This window comes from Mesocricetus auratus, unplaced genomic scaffold, assembly GCF_017639785.1.
Source record: "Mesocricetus auratus isolate SY011 unplaced genomic scaffold, BCM_Maur_2.0 Super-Scaffold_100046, whole genome shotgun sequence".
Taxonomy (NCBI): domain Eukaryota; kingdom Metazoa; phylum Chordata; class Mammalia; order Rodentia; family Cricetidae; genus Mesocricetus; species Mesocricetus auratus.
The window spans coordinates 3,126,987-3,144,698 of NW_024429223.1; the positions used below are offsets into that span (position 1 = coordinate 3,126,987).

At 43.7% G+C, this 17,712-nt stretch overlaps 1 protein-coding gene across 5 annotated transcripts in view; it reads right to left on the reverse strand.

The window, feature by feature from the left end:
* Positions 1-17,712, reverse strand: part of Lsm14a (LSM14A mRNA processing body assembly factor) — a 37,587-nt gene that overhangs the window by 6,512 nt on the left and 13,363 nt on the right. For 2 of the 5 annotated variants that reach the window (XM_040735422.1, XM_040735419.1), the window contains exons 2-8: positions 16,441-16,604; positions 15,339-15,468; positions 10,566-10,688; positions 6,275-6,451; positions 5,941-6,006; positions 1,383-1,565; positions 1,110-1,281 (exon numbers count right to left, since the gene is read on the reverse strand). In XM_040735422.1, the coding sequence (XP_040591356.1) occupies positions 1,110-1,281; positions 1,383-1,565; positions 5,941-6,006; positions 6,275-6,451; positions 10,566-10,688; positions 15,339-15,468; positions 16,441-16,604 (1,015 nt within the window). The remainder of the gene's footprint in view (positions 1-1,109; positions 1,282-1,382; positions 1,566-5,940; positions 6,007-6,274; positions 6,452-10,565; positions 10,689-15,338; positions 15,469-16,440; positions 16,605-17,712) is intronic. The other 3 variants (XM_040735425.1, XM_040735424.1, XM_040735423.1) reach the window with 2 other exon arrangements.

Genomic DNA, 17,712 nt, shown 5'->3' on the forward strand with positions numbered 1-17,712 from the left:
AACTGTACTGTATGAGTCAATGCAGAAGAAGCATTTTCCAGCTGAGTCTGCTTTCATCTGAATTACAATGTAGACAGGGCAGTGGAAAGGCTTACACAAATGCTTCTGTTCTAACTAGAATCTAAATATGACTATATCCTTCTACATCCTTAAATAAAGTATAGGTTTGTTCTTCCCCCAGACAGGATCTCTCCCATAACACAGGTTGGCCCGAACCCCTGATTCTCCTGACACCACCCCCTACCCAAATGCTGGGATAACAGGTTAAGTTGATGGTTCCTTTTCTTTTTTGTGTTACTAGGATGAAACCCAGGGCTGTGCTGATGCTAGGCAAGTATCCCCCACTGAGCTGCATCCTCAGCCTTTTTTTTTTTTTTTTTTTTTAAAGAGACAGGTTTCTCTGTGTATCAGCCCCAGATATCCTGAAGCTCTCTCTTTGCTGACCAGGCTGGGCTTGAACTCACAGAGTTTCACCTGCTTCTGCCTCCTAAGCACTGGGATTAAGGACATGCGCCACTGCCACCCACTTGGCATGTCACTAAAACTTCTGGGCTGGTGAGACGGCTCAGCTGATGAAGGTGCTTACCAGCAAGCTTGACATCTGGGTTCCACTCCTAGACAACCACACGGTAGAGAACTGATTTCTCTAAGTCGTTCTCTGACCACCGCACCCACTCTATAGAACGTGCACACGCACAAAACAACTTTGCAATGCTAAGTTCTTTTAGGAAAAAAAACATCATTAGAAAATCAATTATGGGGGCTGGAAAGAGAGCTCAAGAGCTACGAGCACCGGCTACTCTTCTGGAAGACTTAAATTCAATCCCAAGCTCCCACACAGCAGCTCACAACCTTCTCTAAAGACGATTCCAAAGATCTGATGTCCTTTTCCAGTGTCTGTGGAGACTGCATGCACATGCTGTACAGACAAGACACACATGTAGGCAAAATACCAAAACAAAATACAAAATAAAGTGAACACACGTCTTTAATCCCAGCGCTCCAGAGTCAGTCAGGATCTCTGAGTTTGAGGCCAGCCTGGTCTACACAGCAAGTTCCAGGACAGCCAGGAAGGAAGGTTGCACAAGGAAACCTTGTACTTGCAGTACCTGTTGTCGTCACAGGAGATGTTGTCGAAGAAGGACTTAGTCCTGTCGTAATAGCAGTTAGGGCCAAGGGGGTCTTCTTCATCGGCGTTCCCTTCGCTGTTCTGAGTGTCAACCCCGGAGTCGCCTTTATCTTCACCATTTACAGGCTTCTCTTGTTTCTCAGGTTTATCTTCTAATGAAAGACATCCAAGTTAAGACTCTGAACATCGAAGCTGTAAAACATCTTTACCTCACAGATCAAATTACCTTCTGAGTGGAAAAGTAAAAATTTACCTTTTAATTTAAGTTTATTGTGAAACTCTCTATCGATTTCTTCCTTGTTAAATTGTGCATTTGCACTTTCAAAGTCAAAGTCTTTCTCAAATTTCATTGGACCATCTCGACGGATGCCAAATCTTCCCCTGCCACCTCGATGACCCCCACGTCCTCTCCTTGGTGCAGAAGGAACACCTGGAACTACGGTAAGAAAGAGTATTTATAACAGACATTCAGTATGTAGCAGCTGGTTTAGAACAGTGCTGTGGTCTTTGTAATCTACAATATAAAGGTCTCTCTCTCTATAAGTACAGCATGTATGCATTTTTATATAAATAACAAGGGGGGCGGTGGAGGGATGGTTCAATGACTAAAAACACTGGCTGCTCTCGCAGAGAACCTGGATTCAGTTCTCAGCATCTACATGGTGGCATACAACCATTCAGAACTCCAGTTACAGGGAGCGGCTGATGCCTCCTTCTGACCTCTGCAGGCACTAGGGACACATGTTGTACGCAGACATAACAACCACCATCACCACCCTGAAGCTGGGGCTGGAGAGGAATGAGGACAACCCCTGGGACCCACATAGTGGCGAGAGAATGACTTCCACAAGGTGTCCTCTGACCTCCACATCTGTGCAATGGCATATATATACAAATACATCTAAAAACAAACAAACAAACCCAATTCCTGCAAGTTGTCCTACAGGTTCACTGTAGGACAACATGCCCATACACACAGACAAAAACAGATGTCACAGAGATAACAAGAACAATTAGTTGCTAAGTTAGTATGTAGATTAAGAAATAGAACCTAAGTTTTTATGTGATTTTTACACAACTGTATCTAGGGAGATCACAACAAGGAGATGTATAATCGACAGATCGGCTCTAGAAGCTCTGTTCTTTCTGCCATGCCCCTCACACCCACCCAAAGCGTCAGGTCCCCGGGAAAGGAGAACAGGAAACAAGATGTACAATAAGAGTAAGGGGACACTGATTGGCACAGGGTGTTTTTCTCCCAATTCAGACAAAACAGACAAGAGAAGCACCAGTCCTTGACGGCCCCACTTAAGCAAGTCTTCCTGCAACACCACCACCGCCACAACTGCAGTTCAGCCAATCATCTGAGATATGATAAAGCAATATGAAGTTGCTTAATTCACAGTGAAAACTTAGGAACCCAAGTATCTAACACACGTGACGAAGGAAGAAAACAGAGTATGAACTAGTACTTGGTGTGAGTTTAACTCTAAAAATGCAGAACACAAAGCAGGATGAATTTAATGAGGGACAGACTGAATAGGTGTAACTGTTTCACATACTGACAGGAATCAGAAGTGACAGCGGGGCGGTGCTGACACACACCTTTAATCCCAGCACTCGGGGTAGACACAGGTACATTCCTGCGACTCTGAGGCCAGCCTGGCTCACTAAGTGACTTTCAGGCCAGCCAGAGCTGTTACATAGAGAAATCTTGTCTCAAAAAACCAAAACAGAATCCGAAGTGACTTCAGGGTAACAGGGCTATGCTCACTGTTTGCTGAGGACTGGTAAACTTAGTTTGAGAAAACCAAACATAAAAGCTCAGAATAGCAGATCCAGGTCTTTTAACACATTTAGTTTTATTATTAAAAGCAACCCAGTTACAGGCCAGAAAAACGGCATGATTCACCTTAAAGTTATGTATAAAGAACACCCACCCATGCTGTAAAAAAATCCAAGAAGCTGTAAGAACAGTCACTGTTCTGCTAGTGATCCCTAGTGGTGGGTGAGCGTGGTGAAGCTTTCCATTATCTTGTTTGCTTCTGCAATACTGGAGACTGGACCTGAGGCTTCCTGCACTCCAGGCAGGCATTCTATCATTGAGTGCTATCTCCAACACAGGAGGTGAGGATTTTTGTATTTGTTTGTCCAAACAGAATTTCTCTGTGTGACAGTCCAGACTGTCCTGGAACTCACAGAGACCCGCCTGCCTCTGCCTCCGAGTGCTGGGGTTAAAGGTGTGCGCCACCACCGCCCGCCCAGGTTACAGGTGGTGAGTTTTGAAGGACACTCTTAGGATAAGTGTACTTATTACTTGACACAATGTTAAAAAGCTTATTGTTTATTTATGTGTATGCATGTGCCTGCAGAGTCGGAGGGAGTGTGTGAGACGTCAGCTATGGGGCTAGGAATCAAATCCCCCTCTGCGACAGCAGCAACAACTCTTGACTGCTGAGGCGTTTCTCAGCTCCACACGTAACTTCAAATGATAAAACATGACAATTATTGTAAGAGATTCAGCTGTTTAAAATGCAGTAACACACAGAAAGCAATAAGCAACCACCAGGAGGAGGAGGCCTAGGCCAGCCAAGGTCACACAAAGTGCTCCCAAACGAGTGCAAGGGAAATGAGTGCTCACACGTGCAAAACAGCACCCTGAGGTGTCCACCAATGACTACAAAGACGTCTAAACAGCATCTAACATTATATATTATCATTTGTTTTCATCTGGAACAGTTTCGGATTTTTCCATTAACAAACTGGAAATTAACAACAACATGCTTATTAAATATCAAATACTGTCAATGAAAATGTAAAACCTCATTAAAATACTAATCACGAAAAGTTCTTATACAAGTACTTCATTTAAAAAAAGCAAAAAGAGACGGCTCACTACATGTAACTTCAGTTCCAGGGGATCTAACAGGCATGTGGTGCATATATATGCATACAGGCAAAACACACACACACAAGCATGCCTTTAATCCCAGCACTCGGGAGGCAGAGGCAAGTGGATCTCTGTGAGTTTGAAACCAGCCTGGTCTACAGAGTGAGTTCCAGGACAGGCTCGAAACCCTGTCTCGAAAAACAAAAAAGAAAAAGCAAAGATCTCTGTGCTGACTTTGGTGGCACACGTCTATAATGCCAGCACTTGGGAGGCAGAATCAGGAGACAGAGGCCACACTGATTATTCAGTAATTTCCAGGCTAGACTGTGCTGCATGAGACTCTTAAAAACAAACAAACAAACAAACAAAAAAATCAAACCCCTAAACTTGGAATGTAAATACTTTGTATGAACATTAATCAATCTGGCAGCAACACCTTTCTTTATCTGGGGCCAGCCATCTTGCTGGTGCCTGAAATACAAAAAAACAAAACTCACGATTGTGTGTGTGTGTGTAAATTGTGCCGGCTGACCTTCCAAAGGGTACTGTCTGACTTCTTTTTTTTTTTTTTTTTTTTTTTTGGTTTTTACGAGACAGGGTTTCTCCGTATTGTTTTGGAGGTTATCGGTCCAGCCCGGCCTCGAACTCACAGAGATCCGCCTGCCTCTGCCTCCCGAGTGCTGGGATTAAAGGCGTGCGCCACCACCGCCCGGCCTGTCTGACTTCTTAAGGACCTGGGATTCCCAGCAGCTACATGGCACGACAGCCCACAGCTATCTGTAACTCCAGTTCCAAGTGATCTGACACCTCTGTGGGCAACAGGTATGCATGAGGCAATCACACACACATACATGCAGGCAAACACGCAACACACATCGAAAAAACCCAAAGGGCAGAGGGTAAAGTCTCCTGCTATACAACTGTGAGGGCTGCCGTCTAGACGCTCAGCACCCACACAAACGTGGGGAGGGCACAACAGCCTGCACCTGTGACCCCAGCTCTCAGAAGGTGGGGGGGGGGATCCCTGGAGCAAGCTGGCTAGTTAAAGTAGCATAATTAGCAAGCTCAGGGTTCAGGCAAGAAAGCCTTCCCCAGTGTGTAGGATGAAGAGTGACTGAGGACATCTGGTGTCCACCTCTGGTCTCCACACACACCCCCTGTACACATCAAGTTCTGAACACAGGTGGGTCCCTGGAGTTCACTAAGCAGCCAGCCCAGCCACGTTAATGAACCCCAGGTTCAGTGAGAGGATCCTACTTCAAAAATAATGTGGAGAGTGATCAACAGACACCTAATATTCCCTCGGGCTTCCCTCCCCACATGCACATATATGCAGTATACACCTGAATGCACATACAGCCACAAGAACACGTACACAAACCCCCAAACTCAAACACAACTGTGTGCCATCAAGTAGAGTCTTTTCCAGAAAAATTGTACTTCAGAAAAGCTAATTTTCCTGCTTCCTTCTCAACAGTAACATCCGAACTACTGTATACGAGCAGAACCAGGAGACAGACACTGGCAGAATGTAATTAACCGACTACAGATCTTCCTCAGCTGTCACTGGTTTCCTACATCCATTCTGCAGAGGTCAGCAATAGTCTGCCACATGTGCAGGTCACACTAACCCACTCCCCTGGGCCAGTCCTCTCTGGTCACCGACTCCACCTCCCTTTCTTTGTCAGAGCAACTCTGCATCTTGAAATGATTTCCCCCATTGAGATCCACAACACAGGGCCCCCACTTCCAGGTAGCTTCTGCGTGTGGTGGCACATGCCTTTAATTCCAGCACTTGGGAGGCAGAGTTCCAAGCCAACCACGGCTACCCAGGGACCACCTGTCACAACCACCCACCCACCCATCCACCCATCAAACCCCTCAAATCAATGGGCCCAAACCAACTACCCGGGGAACTTACCTACTTGCCTCTTGCTATCATTTCTGAGCTGCTCGTTTTCTGGCCTTGGGACTTTATGCACTTCAGCTACAGAAGGAGACACGCAAAGTGACAAACCAATTTAGAAGATATAACCAAAAATTTCTGCAACGTTAGAATGGAGATGGCAACACCCCCACAAAAACACCCCCATGCTCCCACTACTTTAATTCAAAGTTGAAAGACCCAACCCTATTAATTTAATAAAGTTCAGCTTAGCCCTGCTAGGGCCGTTCATATAAGTCACCCTCGTGGTGAAATGAGGTGAAGAGTGATCGACCGGTCAGGGCAGGCACAGTGAACATCTCAGCTCTACCTCGCCTGTGCTCTTGGTTGTCTACTGCTTTCTGGCTGGCAGATGGCAAAGGCCTGGCTGGCACAGGGCTCCTTCTCCCAACAGGTGCCGGAGCAGGTAAGTGGGCCGAGGCGGTCTGTACTGCTTGTTCCATGGTTGGACTTTTTCTCAAAGGGTCTAACTGAGGGCTTGATCGACCTAAAATGTAACCAGAAGATAATAAACTACCCTAACCTGGGATTTCAAAACCATCTAGACTTTGTGAAAAAAAGTCTAGAATTTTATTCTGCTTAATCAGATCCTCAGCATAAAACTGAATTAATTTTATTAGACCAGTGTTTAAATCTACTTATCTTTAGTGGGCTGCTGATTCAAACAAACAAGGGAAAAAAACCAAACCAAAACCCTCATGAAATACATAGTAGCCCCACCCACCACTCCATGACCCTATCTGTCATTCAGTCATTCATTCATTCATTGTTCGAGACAGGTTTCTCTGAAGCCTTGGCTGTCCTGGAACTCACTGTCTAGACCAGGGTGGCCTCAAACTCAGAGATCCACCTGCCTCTGCCTTCTGAGTGCTGGGATGAAAAGACCACACTGTAGTCATGTGGCTTTCCCTAATCACAAGATTATGATGACACGTCAGACTTTTATTTTTTGGAGACACAATCTCATACAGTCCAGATTGTCTTTAAACTCCTGATTCTCCTGTCTCCATCACCCCAGTGCTAGGACTGCAGGTGTAAATGACTACAGCACAGAGCTGTCACAGTAAGTAAAGAACAGTAAGGCATGGCAGGTAGATGGGTAAATAAAGTCAGGGTTAGAAAGGCGGCAAAATCAAAGTCTTCTGAGACGTCCAGAGCAGCGGCACTCGTTCTCAGTCACATAGAAGCTCTCCTGCCACTCCCACCTTTCCTTCATGACGTCACGGTGGCATTAAATCATGCTTTTTTTGGGGGGGGGTTGGTTTTCCAGGACAGGGTTTCTTGTGTAGCTTTGGAGGTTGTCCTGGGACTCACTCCGTAGATCAGGCTAGCCATCAACACCTGGCAATAATCATGTTTTTTTGTTCCTGTAATGTTTGCTGGCTCTCAGATTCCACGACATTGTACCCAAGAGAATTCTGTTAAAAATTATCTTCATTCTATTGAAAAAAAAAAAAAAAAAAAAAAGAATCCCTAGACAGGCTCCTGTCTCTATGTGTCCAGGCAACCAGGGAAGAAGGTGGATGCTGACCGCTCTGTCTGTAGAGTACTCGGGCCCCCAGGGATGATTTACTAGCACTATTCTCCAAGTGTGTAATTACAATGTCTATGGGATGCACAGCAAAGTTCCTTTAGTCAAAAGTTGAATTACCAGTAAAACACTGGAGACATAAAGTGGTATTAAGAGAAACACTCAGTCTCTGTTGTCCGTGGCTGTACACTCTGGCTCACAAGAAACCCTGTATAAAGATGCTAAGCTCCGCTTGAGATGGGGAATGACTAGGCGCTCTGGCTGGCACTCGCCACCGGGACTCAAGTGATCCCCCTGCCTCAGCTTTAATGTAGCTAGCTGCCTATGGCAGAGGTCACAGGCATATGCCACCACGCACTTTTCAAATAGTTACGCTTTCTTTCTTCTCCCCTTTAGAGCATGCCCTTGCTAAGTAGAAAAGGCTGACCTTGAACCCTAACAGTCCTGCCTCAACCTTCCGTATGCGGGATTACAGGTGTATACCATCATAAGCAGCCTGAAGGGTTAGGATGAGAGCTGCCTGTTGCTGCCGTTCATTCTATAATCAAATGACCTCTCAGATTTATAAAACCTCTCTTTAGCACTGCTTTTCTGAGAAGAAAGCCGTGACTCTGAATTAGTACAGAGGTGAACACAAGGGCCACACACTGGGTCACTGGCTCGTTGGCTGCACATTAAATTTCCTGTTTACTAACAACTTGCTAATCATGGTGTTGATTTCACTACTAATAAGGGTTAGGAATAAATCCAGAAATGATTTCAGCAAAACCAAAACAACCTCCTCCAGTGACCATCACATTCTTATAAAAAGAAAGTCTCACGTACTCGTGTGAAATTCAGAAACTTCTCTATTTAGCGTTTTGAGACAGCATTTTACTGTGTAGCCCTGGCTGGCCTGAAACTAACAGAGATCCCCCTGCCTCTGCCTCCAAAGTGCTGGGATTAAAGATGAGCGCCACCACGACCTGGCTCCTTATTTTATTTTCACCCCGTGTATGTGTCTGTGCCTGTGGAGCAGCAGTCTTAGGCTTCCTGTGCCATAGATTTATATAAATATTCACATCAGAATTTAATAAAACTAGTTCTGTTTTCAAGTCTTCAGTATGAGGGAAGAAATTCAATCTTTTCTTAAACCAACAGGCACCAATGTCACAGGAATAACCAGCCCTTTTCTACTATAACTTAATCTAGATCAAACCCAGATGATCACACGCAGCTAGGAAGTGCTTCACCACTAAACACCACCAGCAGCACTGTACATTATTTTGTTCATCTTTAAATTTATTCCTATGGTTTCAGTATACTTTTACTTTACTTTTGTGGTGTTTTGCCTGCATGTGTGTACCATGCAGCGCCACAGAGGCCAGAAGAAGTTGGGTCTCAAGATTGGAGTTACATATGACTGTGAGCCTCCATATGGGTGCTGAGAATCAAACCTGGGTCCTCTGAAAAAAGCAGCAAGTGTTCTTAAACCCCGAGTCACATCTCCAATCCCTATTTATTATTCTTTTTTTATTTACTTATTTACTTTGGATACAGTATTCTGTCTACATTTATCTCTGCAGGCCAGAAGAGGGCACCAGATATCACTGGTATAGATGGTAGTGAGCCACCATGTGGTTGCTGGGAATTGAACTCAGGACCTCTGGAAGAGCAGCCAGTGCTCGTTATTCATTATTCTTCCCTTGATATATATGTAGTTTATTTAACTTTATTTTATGTGCACTGGTATGAGGCATCAGGTCACCTGGAACTAGAGTTGCAGACCGTTGTGAGCTGCTATGTGGATGCTAGGAATTTAATCTAGGTCCTCTGGAAGAGCAGCTCTTAACCGCTGAGCCATCTCTCCAGCTCCCTCTTTTGATTTTTAAAGACAGAGTTTGACTATGCAGCCCTTGCTGTCCTGGAACTCAGAGGGATCTGCCTGCTTCTGCCTCCTCCAGACTGCCAGGATTAAAGTTGTGAGCTAACACACAGCAAAATTTGTATTTTTACAGGAAATTTGGTGATCACAAGGAAAAGTCCCATTTTATAATTCAGGAATTTTTTTTTTTGTTTTTTCGAGACAGGGTTTCTCTGTGTAGTTTTGGAGGCTGTCCTGGCACTCGCTCTGTAGACTAGGCTGGCCTCGAACTCACAGAGATCCGCCTGCCTCTGCCTCCCGAGTGCTGGGATTAAAGGCGTGCGCCACCAACGCCCGGCTATAATTCAGGAAATTAAGGCTTATTATTTTTTCAGTAAAGAAAGAGCTCTAATATAAAAAACAGCAAAATAACAAAGACACAGATATAAATACTGTCATTTGTGGGTAGCATGATTATAGTTTTGTTTTATTCCTTACACTTCTATTTCCAAGTCACTTACAGAAAATCTTTAAAATGTTTAAAACTTAACACATACCCCTATATACTTATTTATGTTTGTGTCAGTGCCCATGATAGCTAGAGGTTATCAGTTTGGATCCCACTGGAGTCACGGGCAGTTCTGAGCTGTCCCGTGTGGGTGTTGGGAATCCCACTCAGGTCCTTGGCAAGACTAAATCTAAATCCTCTTACCAATTGGGACTTATGTTTTTAGAAGCACTACAAGATGCTCTTTTGTGGTGACCCACTGAGACAAAAGTCCCACGTCTGTGAGGCACCAGACAAGACTGCCCAGCATGTATATCAAGTTTATTTCTTTGGACAGGTTTTCCAATTCACCTAAGGGGTGAGTGCGTCTAGGGGGAATTTGATAAACTTTGTGAACAATTATCAAATACAGAATGCTCATTATTTCAATTCCAGTTTGTAGAAAGTCTAAAAAGTGAAAATAGATAGAAGCCATTCAGTAGAACATTTATTTCAATAGGCATTCAGTGAAACATGTATTGCAATAATATGTTGGTACGCACCTGTTATCCCAGCCCTCAGAAGGCAAAGGCAGGAATATACTGAATTAGGCTAGCTTAAGATAAGAAGTGAGACCCCTGTCTCCAACACCAATGATGCATGCTGTTACTAAGCCTTCAGAACAAGGAAACCCTGCTAGAAGTTTAGAACGCAAGTGGTCGACAGGCAGAAGAGCTTACCTTGGGCTAGCTGCGGTTTTACAGATCTTGTGTCCTGTGTGAAGGCGGAGCCAACTGTGCTGCTCTGGGATAAGGTACTGCTATTCGAGGCTTCTGTTCCAAAGGATGTCAACGAGCTCCCAGCTTCAAAGGATTAAAAAAATTCAGTATTTTACTGTTTGTCTAGGTACCCAACACACACTTATAAAAATTATTCATCCTGACAATTAAATTATACAAAAAAATTGGGAAATCTAGACACTGTAAGATGAAAAAAAATGGGATTATGTAGTCCTATGGCCTTCAAGCAAACAGTTTTTGGAACACATTGCAAAAATGAAGACACAATCAGATGGTGAGCAACAGAAACAATACACTGGACACTGACATTAACTTCAGTTATTGTAACGTTTGCATCAACAGGTGAATCATCAGATACCTCTGCTAGAGCTTTCCACCATGTAAGGCAGTAGACAGAAGACTCTGCCTCTACTGCTTCCCACTCGGAGGAATCGTGGTGTTGCACTTTGCCCAAAACAGTTACAAAAGAGTGGGAACTGTGGTAACAGATGACCAGAGAGGAGCCAGCCTCTGCCATAGCTGCTGCACCAGGTTTCTCTAAGACGAGTGTTTGCGCCTTTATAGGTTCCAACAGCCCCACCCCAGCTCTCAGCCATACACCTCTGAAGGTAGTCAGAATACAGATAGAACCACACCATCACAGTACCTGGGACCCTCTCATGGTTCCCAATGCCCCACTATTTCCTCAGCTTATAAAACCCTCCTCACAACGCTTGTCGTATTTGAACCCGTGCACTCCAGTTCTTTCCACCATTTCTAACACTTCAGCCATGGTGCTTAAGACACTGTGCTGTTCCCGACTCCTGATCTGATAATTCTACTCTTCAACCCCCCTTAAAATGGGCCATCAGAACGTAGCAGCGTCTCACACATCAAGGACTCTCAGCCACCAAGGCACATTCCAGTTAGGCTTCTGCTCTGACCAGCTCTGTAAGAGATGAAACACCACCCCCACAAATTCTGGGAACACAGGAAGCATTTTAAAGACACACCTTGTGTTCCTGGGTAAGGCAGGCGTGTACTCTTACCGTCTTGCTGACTGCCTGCTGGAGTGCCAAATTCAATGGTAGCAAACCCTGTACCTCCTATTCTCACTGGGCCCCGCTCCTTAACTTAATTCTGCCACTGATTCATGTCTGTGACCCCCACTCTACCATGATCACTAATAGACTATGTAGACCAGGCTTTCTTCAAATTCAAAGTCTCCCTGCCTCAGATTTCCAGAGACTGAGGTGTCTTAGTTAGGGTTTCTATTGCTGGGATGAAACCCCGTGACCAAAGAGCAAGCTGGGGAGGAAACGGTTGATTTGGTTTACACTTCAGCATTGCTGTTCATCTCTGAAGGAAGTCAGGACAGGAACTCAAGCAGGGCAGGATCCCGAAGGCAGGAGCTGATGCAGAGGAGAGCTGCTTACTGGCTTGCTTCCCCATGGCGCTCTCAGCCTGCTTTCTTATAGAATCCAGGACCAGCAGCCCAGGGATGGCACCACTCACTGTGGCCTGGGTCCTCCCCCATGAATCACTAAATGGGAAACTGTCTTACAGCTGGATCTCATGGAGGTGTTTCCTTAGCTGAGGCTTCCTCTCATGACTCCAGCTTGTGTCAAGTTGACACACAGAACCACCCAGTTCATGGGTAATAGGCATGAGTCACACCTGCCTCCCAAAGCACTTTTTATCCAAGGCTTAATTAAGAAGGGTCAATCAAGCCTGGCAGTGGTAGCACACACCTTTAATCCCAGCACTTGGGAGGCAGAGGCAGGCGGATCTCTGTGAGTCTGAGGCCAGCCTGGTCTACAGAGTGAGTTCCAGGACAGCCAGAACTGTTTCACAGAGAAACCCTGTCTTAAAGTTAATATAAAACAGCAAAACAAAAACAAACAAATCAATCGAGGTTTGCATTATCTATGGAGATATTCAGCTGCTACAACACTATCTGTTAAAATGGTGTTCCCCTCTATCCCACCAAGCTGTATCAGAAACTTCATGAAAAAAAAATCAGTATTTGGGTGTCTCTACTTCTATTTTGTTTTTCACTTATCCATATTTATGCCAGTAATTCGTGGCTCTAATAATTCTATCTTTATAACGGTCTTGAAATTGGGTGGTATAAACTTTACAGTCCTATTTTAAAGGGACCTATGTGATTTCTGACTTGACTCTTTAGTCTGTAATGTTTTGACTCTTGATCCGTATGCGTGAAGAATAGCTGTTTTCGTAGAGTGCTAGTCTCTGGGCAGTCCTGGGCTTCTCTCAACATTTATTACATTCTAGGTCAGACAACACTGGGAACTAGGCGCTGTCTCAGCACCCTGAACTACTCACCACATACCAAATCAGCTCCAGTTTTAAAAGCTCTTCACTGACAAATGTCCCCAGAGAACATGGGCAATTTGGTCCCTCTCCTCATTTCTAGGGATGTGCTTGTTTTTATTTCATGTACATTTGTGTTTTTCAAATTACCTTTATTAATCCAAAATTCATTTTTTGTGGCTTGAGAAGATACCATATACAATTCTAATTCTTTTGGCTATTAATGTAACTTGTCTGCGACCCCTGGTTAGGCCTGGGAAGGTAGCTTAATTATATAGTGCTTGTCCTAAAAGTATGAGGCTGTAGGGCTGAACCTGGTAAGGCAGGATTGCTGGTTAATTTATATTACTCACATTAAACCCAGGGCCTCCAGCATGTTATGCAAGTACTCTATTAACTGAGTCGCATTCCAAAACACTTGCTTTTATCGTAATCAAGAGCAAAGCACCTTTTCACACGTTTATGGGACATTTATATTTATATTTTGGAAACAAGGTTTCTCTATATAGCTCTGGCTGTCTTAAAACTGTCTTTGTAGACTAGGTTGGCTTTAAACTCAGAAAGCTGCCTGCTGGGATTAAGGGTGGGTGCTATCATGCCTGGTTTGTATTTAGTTAAAAAAAAAAGTGTGTGTGAGTGTGTATGAGGCACTTGTGTATACAAGTGTGTCCAGGCCAGCGGTCAACATCAGGTATCTAATGTAATTGTCCCCCCCCATGAGACAGGGTCTCTCACCAAACCTGGAGTTCATCATCTAGACTGGCTGGCCTGTGAGCCCCAGTGATTCATTCATCTCTACCCTTTCAACTGATACGGGCGGCTTCTATAAGAAATGAGGGTCTGAACTTGGGTCCTTCTGGGCTAAGCCAGCTCTCCAGTCCTGGACATTTGTGTTTTACAGTGAGTTCCAAACCCTTACTCAATTTTGTTGAGTTGCTGATGTCCACTATTTCTAGAAGCTCTCATTAGAGACAGAAATTAAATAATGTAACATAGTGGACTCAATGACAAAACTATTTTGAAGAAATAGTAACAGCGCCAAACTTAAGATGGGCTGATTACAATCATTCCACTTTATAGTAATAGGAAAGCATGCTTATTCAGTAGAAATTACTCTTTAAATTGTTTCCTAGACTAGCTATATGAATTAAGATATTCTTCTATGATGATGGACAGCAGCAAGCCATAGCTCTTGGTCAGCCATGAGATCAGAGGAGCAACCCCCATTCTTACCACATGCTGTGCAGTCAGGAAAGCATTTTTTTTAAAAAAAGATACTTTGGGTTTTCACACCTCACCATGTCTGCATAAGCCATCTGTATTTATACATGAGTTTCTACACTTCATGAAAAGTGGGCTTTGTGCTAGACTAAATTTTCTTAACTGTGGACTAATGTGTTACTCTGCTAATATGTTTGGTGGGTTAAATGCTTATTTATTTGCTTCCTTATTAAATGTTTATGTGCGTACATGTGTGCAATAATACTAGGATTAGTGATATATTAGCCAGGAACACAACTTTAATCCTAGCAGTCAGGATTAAGAGATAGACAGATCTCTGTGAGTCCAAGGCCACCCAGATCTACACAAGAGTGAATCATCTACAAGTTATAGCTCACACCTTTAATCCCAGCATTAGGGAAATACGTAAGACAAAAGCAAGGTCTCAGTAGAGGCATTTGTTCTCCAGTTATAGAATTGGTGCAGAGCTAGTAGCCGGCCGCCTTGTTGTTCTGATGTTCAGCTTCAAGTCTGAACCCCATCAGCCTTTGGGTTCTATGCATGCTGCTTAGGAAGCCAGAAGACAGCACTGAATCACTGGAGCTACAGATGGCTGTTAGACACTAAGCAGGGTGCTAGGTAGTTAAGTATTCTTAATCACTAAGCCATCTTCGCAGCTCCTTAAATGCATTAAAAAATTTATTTATTAATTATGTATACAGTGTTCTCCCTGCAAGCCAGAAGAGGGAGCCAACTTTCACTACTGATGGTTGTGAGACACCATGTGGTTGCCAGGACTTGAACTTAGGACCTCTGGAAGAGCAGTCAATGCTCTTAACCTCCGAGCCACCTCTCCAGCCCCCCTTAATGCACTTTGACTCATTTACTACAAAAAGGTTAAAGAGTGTGAACTTTTTTCTGGAGACAGGGTCACATGTACTCTAGGCGAGCCTCACACTTGCTATGTTTCTGAGAGTAACCTTGAGCTTCTGATCCTCCTGCCTCCATTCCCAAGTGCTAGGATTATAAAATGAAACACTGTGCCCAACTTACAACACAAATACTTACAGTCATAAAACAAATACCAAACAAGTTTCTATACCATTATGGTCAATAAATTGAGACAAAAAAAAAAAAAAAAAAAAAAAAAGGGAAAAGAGGAAAAATATTACCACATACCAACACCAACGGCACCAAACTGCTGCCCAACCAAAGTGCTTGGACTGAACTGACTGTATGCTGGCATCCTGCCAAAAGGTCCATAGGAACCCACTGACTGGAATGAAGAAGAAGATGAACCTAGTGAGGACTGAAAAAAACCACAGGTTATTCTAATTTCTAAGCAGCATGCACATAATGGAAACTCAGATTTTTCTAGGGTTTTAAAAAACATGCTACGTTTAACTGTTAGGTAAAAAAGCAGTCACAATGGCTTACAGTATGCACTCACTATTACAACAGTCAACAACCCTCTTTCAGTATTTGTAAGTCACCATGTGGTTGCTGGGGACGGACTTGGGACCTCTGCAAGAGCAGTCAGTGCTCTTAACTGCTGAGATATCTCTCTGGCCAGTATGTCTACTTGTGCCAGTCACATTTAATGCTACCAAGAAATACTTTCTCTATGTAAATTCCTCTTCTGAGTTCGGTTTTATAACACATTTAGGAAATACATGAACAGTGACTTCAGTTCACGGTTAACTGTAACATTGTATAGACAGTTATACCTCTATCTCCTGATGCACTCACCATGTCATGGCCCCCTCTGAAGTGCTGGGACTGCCCAGGGGTGCATCCATCTTTAATACAACATGCAAAGATTCCATTCTAAGACCACTTAAGGCTAATTTCAACTTGGGACCTTAACGAACTTATGTTAATACCCTTCTATGCTTGTGGTATCATTTACACACTGCATATTGTATAGTACACACAATGACTTAGCACCCCATCTAACATAGTTATTTTATCCCAGAGTAGTCACTGTCATCCTGGTTTGTAGTATGAACCATGATCTGCATAGTGTAGAGTCACAGGTCTTAGATTCTGGAGACTTACTATCTGGATCCACTCAAACCTGGTTTCTTTTTAATTTCCTCACTTAAGAAAACAAAAGAAAATATGGGCATCAAGTTGAAAGACCACCATGAGGACCAACTTTTATATGTACATTAAAAAAAATGTTTCAACTTAGGGTCCCAAAAGAAACCTAGAGAAGAATATTATCCAAGTAAATACTACCTAGTGAGCTACCACTCAAAGGCAATCTACTATTAGTTACCTGAACGATAGCTGGGTCCTGAGGCAAAGAACACTGCGGCTTTGGTGGCTCACAGACAGTGAGGTCTTTGATGTCACTTCCCCGGAATATAATGTACTCAAAGACTTCATCTCGAGGTGGTATTGGCCGGTCTGTTGGTCTATCTTCTGTACCGAAGGATCGAACTGGTGAGGAGAGAGGACATGAGATCTATGTTTGCTGCTGACTATACGCAGGCAGGGCCTTAGGATTCTGCTAGAAACACCAAGCATCGTTCTCAAGTACCACTCATGACAAAGTATTTATTAATATACAGTTAAACATTTTTGGAGGAGGAAAACAGAGGACACATTTTGCTCAAAGCAGTGTTATGAGCCTCTGCTCTCACAGCTTTACTTCTATTTTTGGTGGCTGTGGTAATGTGTGAAAATGTTTTTGCTTTTTTTCTCATTGCTATTTTGTTTTTAGTGTTTTCATTCAGCAAAATAAAGATATGACAACTTACATCATAGTTCTTGGTTGGGAAGGGATGGCAACAAACGTTTTTAAGTTTTAAGAGTAACTCTTCAGAAGCTGAGTTTCCATGGGAAGACTAAAATACTCATCACCTAAAATAGCTGCCATGCATTAACTCTCAGTATTTAACACCAAAGATGGAATCAATGGAAGTGAACCGGCGGCTCACACCGCAGTGTAAGCAGGCGATAACGAAGCGCTCCACTGAGTGTTCCTGAGAACAGGGTTCAGAATCTGCACTTGAAGCCGCTCCCTGGGTCTCTTACGCTGGTTTCAGGAGACTACTGAAAACACCAGCATCCTTGAGATGCTCCAAATAAGAAAGTGTTGATCACCAACTGCTCACGGCAAGAGTAAAGGGCGGAGGGCAGAGACATTGCTATTCCCATTTAAGACTGCATTGTTTCTCATTCTCAAAATTCCTCCCAATACTTATCAGGAAATTTTGGGAAAGACTACGACATCATCATTAGGTTTGTAGAACATCCTTCCCTAAATGTAAAGAAATGAAAGTCAAAGGGAAGCTTAAAATCCAAATCAAACAAACAAACAAACAAAATAAGCCCCTAAAAGAAGCCCCAGCTCACGCTTGTAGCCCAGCACTTGGGAGGTTGAGGCAGGACTAAACTGCACACAAGTTCTAGAAGACTAAAAACCAAACCACGCACTTGGGAGGCAGAGGCAGGTGGATCTCTGTGAGTTCGAGGCCAGCCTGGTCTACAAAGTGAGTTCCAGGACAGACTCCAAACCCACAGAGAAACCCTGTCTCGGAAAAAA